The 7823-nt window shown below is 48.0% G+C and overlaps 1 protein-coding gene across 2 annotated transcripts in view; it reads left to right on the top strand.

Moving 5' to 3' along the window:
• Positions 1-5506: 5506 nt before the first annotated feature.
• Positions 5507-7823, top strand: part of RHOJ (ras homolog family member J) — a 92983-nt gene continuing 90666 nt past the window's right edge. The window contains exon 1 of one of the 2 annotated variants that reach the window (XM_090034227.1): positions 5507-6245. In XM_090034227.1, the coding sequence (XP_089890353.1) occupies positions 6068-6245 (178 nt within the window). In that variant the 5' untranslated portion in view covers positions 5507-6067. The remainder of the gene's footprint in view (positions 6246-7823) is intronic. The other variant, XM_090034226.1, reaches the window with a different exon arrangement.

Genomic DNA, 7823 nt, shown 5'->3' with positions numbered 1-7823 from the left:
ATTCTCTTCAAACTTTGGAGAAAAGGAGCCAAAATCTGCATTTAGTTGCTATAAAAATAAATCTGCTGAATTCTAACGGAGCCTTTGGAGCCAGAAACCAAACACAGGGTGTATCCGGGATGAGAACCAAGCCTGCTCCCAAATCCACTTGGAGTTGCAAAGCAGAAACCTTTGTAAATGAGTGGGCTTAGCTCTTGGCCTCTGCCTGCCATGCATTTACAGCAGTGGTGCTCAAACTGTGGTTCTAAGATGGACCTTTGGTTTTTATTATTATTCCTTGCTTGAATTACAGCAATACCTAGACGCTTCACTTAAGAACAATTTCCTTTATGCCAAGTACTATGGGGTCTCCATCACTGGACAAATTGAACCAACATTTGTCTGAGATGGTTTAGACAGGGATGATCCTGCCCTGAACAGGGAGCTAGACTAGAAGACCTCCTGAGGCCCCTTTCAGCCCTTTTATTCTATTTCTGAGAATGAATTAGAAAGCCCAATCTTTGCTTTAAAAAGCCTAAGCAGTATAAAGCCAATAGAGAGTGAGTGGGCAAGAGGTGAAGTGACTTAATCATAGTCAAATAGCAAGTCAGTAGCAGAGCCAGAGCTAGAAGCCCGTTTCTGTCTTTGATGGACATTTTCTTCTAATTGCAGGTGGTTAGGAGGAATCTTTCTCTGCTGCCATTTCCACCAACAGTGACACAAAGGGTGGCTACCTACAATAGGCATCACAACAGCCTACCTGCTCTTATGGCCAAGTCATTTTCAGCTCTGGTTGGGCAAGGACCAAGGGAACCAGGTCTTGATAACCCCCTGGAAAAGCCTTGAAGCATAAGATTTAGACAAGGCAGCTGGTGTGCACACAACACAGCTTGCCAGACCTACTGAAACCACATGAAGGAAGACTGGAGGGAGGCCAGCTGGAGGTCAGAGGAAAGGAGGAAGCTGAGGCGGGGGGAGGGGGTTAAAATCCAAGGACTGCCAAGGAATGCAAAGCATATAGATGCAAAGAGGGTGAAGACCAGGGACATCATCCACAGCTAACTGTACTACAAGAGGCAGAGGTTATTGAGTTCTGCATCAGGTACGTAGCAAGGAGGGAGGAAGGAGTGGACTGTGGTAATGGGTGAGGTTGGTCCAGGTGTGGGAGCAAGGATGTGGAAGAGGAGGACAAGGTCTAAATGAAGACTGCAAAACCATCTGCACATCAGACCAGTGTGAACAATAATAGTATGAAAGACGGGGACTGGAAAACCCTAGCTATTTCCCAAGTCCTAAGCTCACTTACTGAAGACAGCCTCTCAGCAATGGATAGTGAGGGGGATAAAACATGGCAAAGAGCCAACCAGAGGGTACCTGAGACTGCTGGGGGCATGGAGAAGGATGGATTCACCTCGCTGTCTTTTCACCTTCATTGGTTCTGCCCTGCAAGTGACCTGTGGAACAGGTTTAATTAGCAGATGTACTGTTCAAAGAGCTGCGGCACAACGAATTTACAAATCAGCATCAAAGTAGAAATTCCTTCATTTCCCCCTCCAGCCCCCAGAGCTACTGCCAGACTCTCTGCACAACCCCAGGAGCGTGCAGTGTCCCTGCTCTGGGGATTCCTCTGTCCGGGTCGTGCTGATGAAGAGAGAAATGACTCACCCAAATAAATGAGTGAGAGCTTCAGGTACTTGGCAGCCCCTGGATTGAAGCCCCTGCCAGTCAGCTTCCTCTTAATTAGCAAGACCATAGAGCCACTTCACCCTGAACACAGCTGTCTTCCTTGACAAACTTCCTTGTCCCATGGGCTCAGCCAATAGCTTCCCTCCACACTGCCCAGTTTTCCCACTGGCATAGGCTTCCTTTCCCGCTTGAGGCTGGAACACTGCAACAACCAATTTGGGTAAGAAATGGACTGGTCTGGATCTTTACCCAATAGTTTAAACAAGCCTTCCCACAAATTTAAATAAATTGGGTGAACTTAACTTTCGCTTGACTTCTGCATTTTCACACCCTTCAGCTATTTGCAGCTTTTGGCTGGAAGGGGAGGCACAGAAATGCTTAGAGCAGGGATGTCCAACCTTTGTTGAATGTGGGGCAGGATCATGAACTTTTTATCACCCAGTGGGCCAGCAGAAGCTGGTGCTCGCACGGCCTGTCCAGTCTGGCCGCAGCCTGGGGGCGCAAGGGTCAAGGGGTGCCACCTGACCCCGCTGTGTCCTCCCTGCCACCTGGGCAGCCTCGAGGATGCTCCCACACCTGGGCTCAGCAGCCAGGGGGACATGTGGGCGCAGGATGTGCAGGGACACCCCTCTGCTCCCTCTCCCCCAGGGCAGCCCAAGCCCAAGCAGCAAGGGTCCCTCCCTCCCCAGGGCCCACTACTCACCACCCCCGGTGCGATGTGCGGGCACAGGGGGGTGCAGGGAGGCGGGAACAGCGCCGGCTTCCTGCCCCGACAGCCACAGCAGCAGCAGCAGCAGCATCTCCTGCAGGCCCAGCCGCAGCATCCGCGTCCCCTGTGTCCGCCCACCCGCCGTACTGCGAGCTGCTCCAGCCCTCGCGGACGCGGCCAGCAGGGACTGGCACCGGGTGTGGCCGGCATGCAAATGAGGAAGGGAGGGGCGGGCCTAGGAATGGAAACCCTGCAATGTGGGAGTGGGGAGGAGCTGGCATGCAAATGAGGAAGGGAGGGGTGGGGCGAGGAAGGGGGGGAGGGGCCGCACCACGTCGGCAATGTCAAGCTGACGCGGTGCGTGGGGGAACCTTGTCCTTTCCCCGGCCCTTCAGCAGCCATTAGGAAGCTGCTGAGGAGCTGGGGGAGGGACAAGGGGTGGGAACAAAAGTAAAAAGTGTTTCCCGTCGCAGCACCGCAGGCCACAGAAAACGGCTTGGCGGGCCGCATGGCGGCCCACAGGCCATATGTTGGACAAGCCTGGCTTAGACAGTTCTCTCATTTTTTTACAACTTTTCTCTAAACTTCTGCTGGCCTGGGAACCACAGGGGATCTCATAAGAAAATCTGAGCACTTCTACCCTGATTCCCAGATTAGAGACACTAGAAAAAATGCAGAAATGCTTTGTATCCCACTAAGTCTCCAGGCTCCATGAGTTTTCTCTGTTGCTACCAATAATCATCACTCTCCAAACTAGAAGGCTTAAGATAGCTCTATTGTGTAGAACTAGCCGTAGACGTTGTGAGACTCATGCTCGGTAGACGGGTCAAGCACTGCTAAATCACTGGGACTTTCAAGTCACAGCTGAAGAAAACACAGCTCACACAGCACTGAAGGCAAGAGAAACTGTCAGCAGCCTGTAACAGTAGCTGCTTGGCTGTTCACAACAGAAACGCAAGGCAAAATGTCTTAGAGTCCCTCAGTCACTTCTGGAAAGTAGTTAGCATTGCCTCAAACTTTGCAAAAGCACAGCAAGACTGAGCAGCTAATCCACATAGATGATGGTGCCATCAGTGTAGGTGCCAGCAGCAGAAGGGTTAATCTTGGTTTGGTCCAATCCCATTGCAGCCAAAGAAAACCTTTAAGAAGAGTCCTTAAGCCTGGTTGCAGCCAAACCAGCTTCCATCGTGTTTGGTCTGACTTAGGTGAACAGTGCCAAACCACATTTAAAAAGCAAAGTAAAATCAAATATGCTTTTAGCCGGGGGACAGGCCTTTGGTCTATACCTTTTCTGCAAATGTGCTTCAGCTAGTGCTATTCACGCTATTTGTGTTTATAAAGGAAAATGACAGTGCTGAAGTCAAGAGATTTATGGGCAAGACGTCTGCCTCTCTCACTTCCAAGCTAATCTCATAAATCATAGTGTTGGCCTCTTCAAGGAGAGCCATTCGCTAGCTCTTCAGATCAGGGCCAAAATGAGCGCTGCACTGAAATAGCTACTTGCCAAAACAAGAGAGGAGCAATTTGGTTTCTTTTAATGGCAGGTCTCATTTCAGTCTCCCCAGATGTTTCCCAAACACAGGAACAGAGGAGAATAGGCCTGGCAGGGACTTCATGGGACATCATGCCCAGTTCCCCACTATCGCAAGCAGCTATGTCACATAAAACCATTTCACAAAGGCTTTTCTTTTAAGGAAAGAAGGACAGGAGAATAGAGGAGCGCAAAGCCTTCAGTAAAATAATTGCAAAATTAGGCAATTTTTTCTCTCTTTTTCCTCTGGGCTAATTGCTTCCTTGGTCCCCATGCCCACATTGTCAGGTCAGTGGCTGCAGCACCAGGGAGGAAGGAAAGTCTGAGGAAGACGTGTTTACCCCGCTGCTGCATGGGACACTGCCCTGTGCCAGATGGGACCACACTCCATAGTCAAATAAGCTTAACGGAGGAAGTGGAGGGGCCCACAGATCCAGGACTACGTTGCATGCACTGCCCAGCCATGGACCCAGATAAGGGCTTGCACGTGGGCAGGAAGAGACCCTCAGCTCTCTGGCTATCACAGACTCGGCTATGCCTGATGTTTTATAGACATCGGCCCCTCGCTGGGGAAGGAGTTGGGGTCTGATCCAGTATCATTGTGGCTTTATTTTTAAATTATGTTATTTATGTTTTCGGCCGTGTGCCTCCCAGAGCCAGATGCCTCCTCCCAGCACTATGGCTAGCGTACGGTCCTTCCTGAGCTAGACTGGATGAGCTTTCCACCTCTGTAAAGCCCTTCCTGTTGTTATCTCATGCTGCACGTGCTGCGTGTCCATCTGCCTGCTCTGAGCCCTCCCAGTCTGCGCAAGGCAGGATGTGCTAGGATGCAGGGGGACTGGATGGCTGGGATGGGCCAGGATCTGTTTTAATTATCAAGGCCTAGTGAAGATGGCAAGGTCTTCCCAGAACAAGGAGAGGATCCTTTAGATGGGGGAGACGTATGAAGTGCTCGTGCGTGGAGCTGCATCGCACGGTCCAGGCGTTAGGCACAAGAGCTGTACGGATTAAAGCCGGCCTTCCACCGGCCACACGGTGCTCCCGCTTGATTTCTTTTGAACAGCTCAGGTTCCTGAGTCTGCTTTCTCTCTCTAGCCCTGACACAGAGAGAGAGAGAGGAAAAAAAAAATAGATGGGGGAAATTCAGGGGGCTCTTCTCCTTAGCCCCTGATCGAAGAGCGGACCAGTTGTCAATTTGACATAACTGTCAAGGAGCTATTTACATGGCGTGAGAGTCCGTGTCCGATGCTGCTCCCGCCTCTGAACGCACACCGCCGCCCTCCCCGTTACCACCCCGCACATCCCTGCATTTAAAATGCATACAGCACAGTCCTTCGGTATTGCAGCAGAAAAACCCGAGAGATACCAAGCGACTGGGCATCACGCAGCTTTGCCAGCCCCTACATATTCGGCTACGCCAGAACCCCCCACCTTTTTCACAGCACTCTCCATTAAAAGTCGTCATCCTCAGTTTCCTCTAAGCCAGCCGGCTAACAGCACTGCACGTACGAGATGAAACAGGACGCCTGACAACTTTAGCCTGCAGGGAGACCTCTAGTGTTTTTCTTACTCTATGTCCTGGCATAGCTCCTCTAAAGTACAAACACACACAGAGCTCCCATTGTTTGCAGCCCTTCACAAGCCCACTGATCCTAATATGGAATTCAGCAGGAAACCCATGATTTCCTGACACACAGCAAGCTGGGGAAAGAAAGGAAAAACTCCATTAAAAACCTCTAGCTTTCCTCCATGTTAGAAATGCCATGGAAAATGGAGTGGCTTTAAACAGGAATCCCTCTGCCCAAGCCGGAGAGGGAAAGAAGAACTTCACAGCCTCCGACTGCTGACGTTTTTCAAGTTGCAATAAATAGCAAAATCTCAGGGTCAGGATGAGGATTTCCTGACTCCAGCTAACAAGAGAGGACAATCCTTTTTATTTTTAATTACTATATCTATGAATATTTAATGTAGTTATCTCAATGGTTCTAATTACTGATCGGGGCACTGTTAGAGGCTGCTCTCTTATCATTAGTATGATTTCCTGAGTTTGAGAAACCCCCCCCCCCGCCAAACTCAGGAACGGTCAGTACAATCACACTTCATTTTTCCTTCATGTGCACTTGGAAGTATCAGCAGCCGCAGCCGGAGCAAGAGCAGCAAGAATGAACTGCAAGGAGGAAGATGAGAACAGCACGAATGGCAGCAGCGATAACAGGAAAAAGATGTTAAAGTGCGTGGTGGTTGGGGATGGTGCAGTGGGGAAAACCTGCTTGTTAATGAGTTATGCCAACGATGCCTTCCCGGAAGAGTATGTGCCTACCGTCTTTGACCACTATGCAGGTAAGAAAGCACTTTTCAAAAAAGCATGCAATTGGGGGTAGAAAGGGCTAGGAGGGATGTGAACAGAGATGAAGGGTAGAGGAGAACAGTTCAAAGGGGATGTAGAGGTGACTTCTCATCCAGGGCTGTGGTTCAGGTCTGGAAAGTATCCAGCCAGCATAGAGGGCAGTTCATACAATTGGGGCAATGAAGGATTTGTCCAGAGGGAACTTGTTTGCTTGTTTCCAGTTTCTATCTTGTGTTTGGCAAATAAGAAGAGGTAGCAACACTGTCAGAATGAAGACCTGCTGAGCTCAAAAGACAACAGGCATAGCTCAGCATTCGTGTAAATACTTGCTGGGTCCGTTCGTTTGCTAACTTCTGCATTTTGGAACTTTCCCAACCATAAATCTGACACGTGCATTTTATCAGCTGTCTTTTTTCCTTGTGGCAAATGATTCATAAGTTGAAACGGTTAAATCCTTTTTAGGAACTAATCTTTGGGAAAACCACTGAGCTCATGTCCAGTGTAACTGGAATGAAATTCACTCTGTTTCCATAGCACAAGAAATTACTTTTAGCAGCTGTGTGTAATGTTGTAATGTGATGGCAAGCAAAGCCACAGTACTGACTGATTTTAGTGTTTTAGGCTAAACGAGCTTTAGAACAAAAAACCCCAGAAACTTTACCGGCATGTAGCAATGATCATAGGTGCTCGCCCAAGGCAAAATGAACACAGTTGTATTAAGAAGACCACCGATCGGGTTCAGTACTCGCAGACCTCTTTTACTGTAGAATTGTGTATGACTTTTTCAGGTGCTTTTAAAGTCAGTGCATGTATGGGGCAATAAGCTGAAAATGCATTCAAATGTTGCTTAAACTCTCTTAAGTGTGGCTTTTCCTCATAATCCTTTTGTCACTGATAATGTGCTTTTTTCTTTCGGTTGTTAATATGATCCCTCAAAAGCAGATTCTATAAGCACCGCAAAACACATCGCATATCTTACAGCAGTCGACTTCTCCCCATTCCACGTCCAGACTGAATTTGCATGGCGTGGCTTATCATAGATTTGCTTCTCTGTAATAGGAAAATCTCTGCTTCCACCTTGGCTTCGTGTCAGGTTTAGCAGAGTATAATAGCCAAACAAGAAAACTGCATAATTGCTAAGACTGATGCATGGTAACATGAAGACATCTTCCCCTCTTAAGAGTGAGTAGTAGCTTCATTTGTACAGGCAAACAGCAGTATGCTCTCTCTACCCCTTCCCACCACGTATTTCAAAGGATCAGTTTTAAAAAGTCTTTATATAGCAACTGTGTTTGTGTAGAAAAAAATAATAAAGATATATAAAAACAACATATATTCCCGTACAAAATATTTTACAAATTCAGATGCTGAAGAATTACAATCCCCAGTTACTTTTTTATTGGAACTTTTAAGAACCATAGGTACAAAGGAAAGCATTATTACTAAAGAAAGACCAGAAAGATAAGGAAACAAAACACTTCAGATATTAATAACCTATTCAGGGATAAATCCTCTCTGAACACAGTTGTTAAAACCTAAAGCCATTCAGAAACCAGAATGTTCATTCCATA

This window comes from Crocodylus siamensis, chromosome 2 (assembly GCF_052110815.1).
Source record: "Crocodylus siamensis isolate JL-2025a chromosome 2, ASM5211081v1, whole genome shotgun sequence".
Taxonomy (NCBI): Eukaryota; Metazoa; Chordata; order Crocodylia; family Crocodylidae; genus Crocodylus; species Crocodylus siamensis.
The sequence above is the reverse complement of the archived record's forward strand: the minus strand, read 5'-3'. Positions and strand labels throughout refer to the sequence as shown.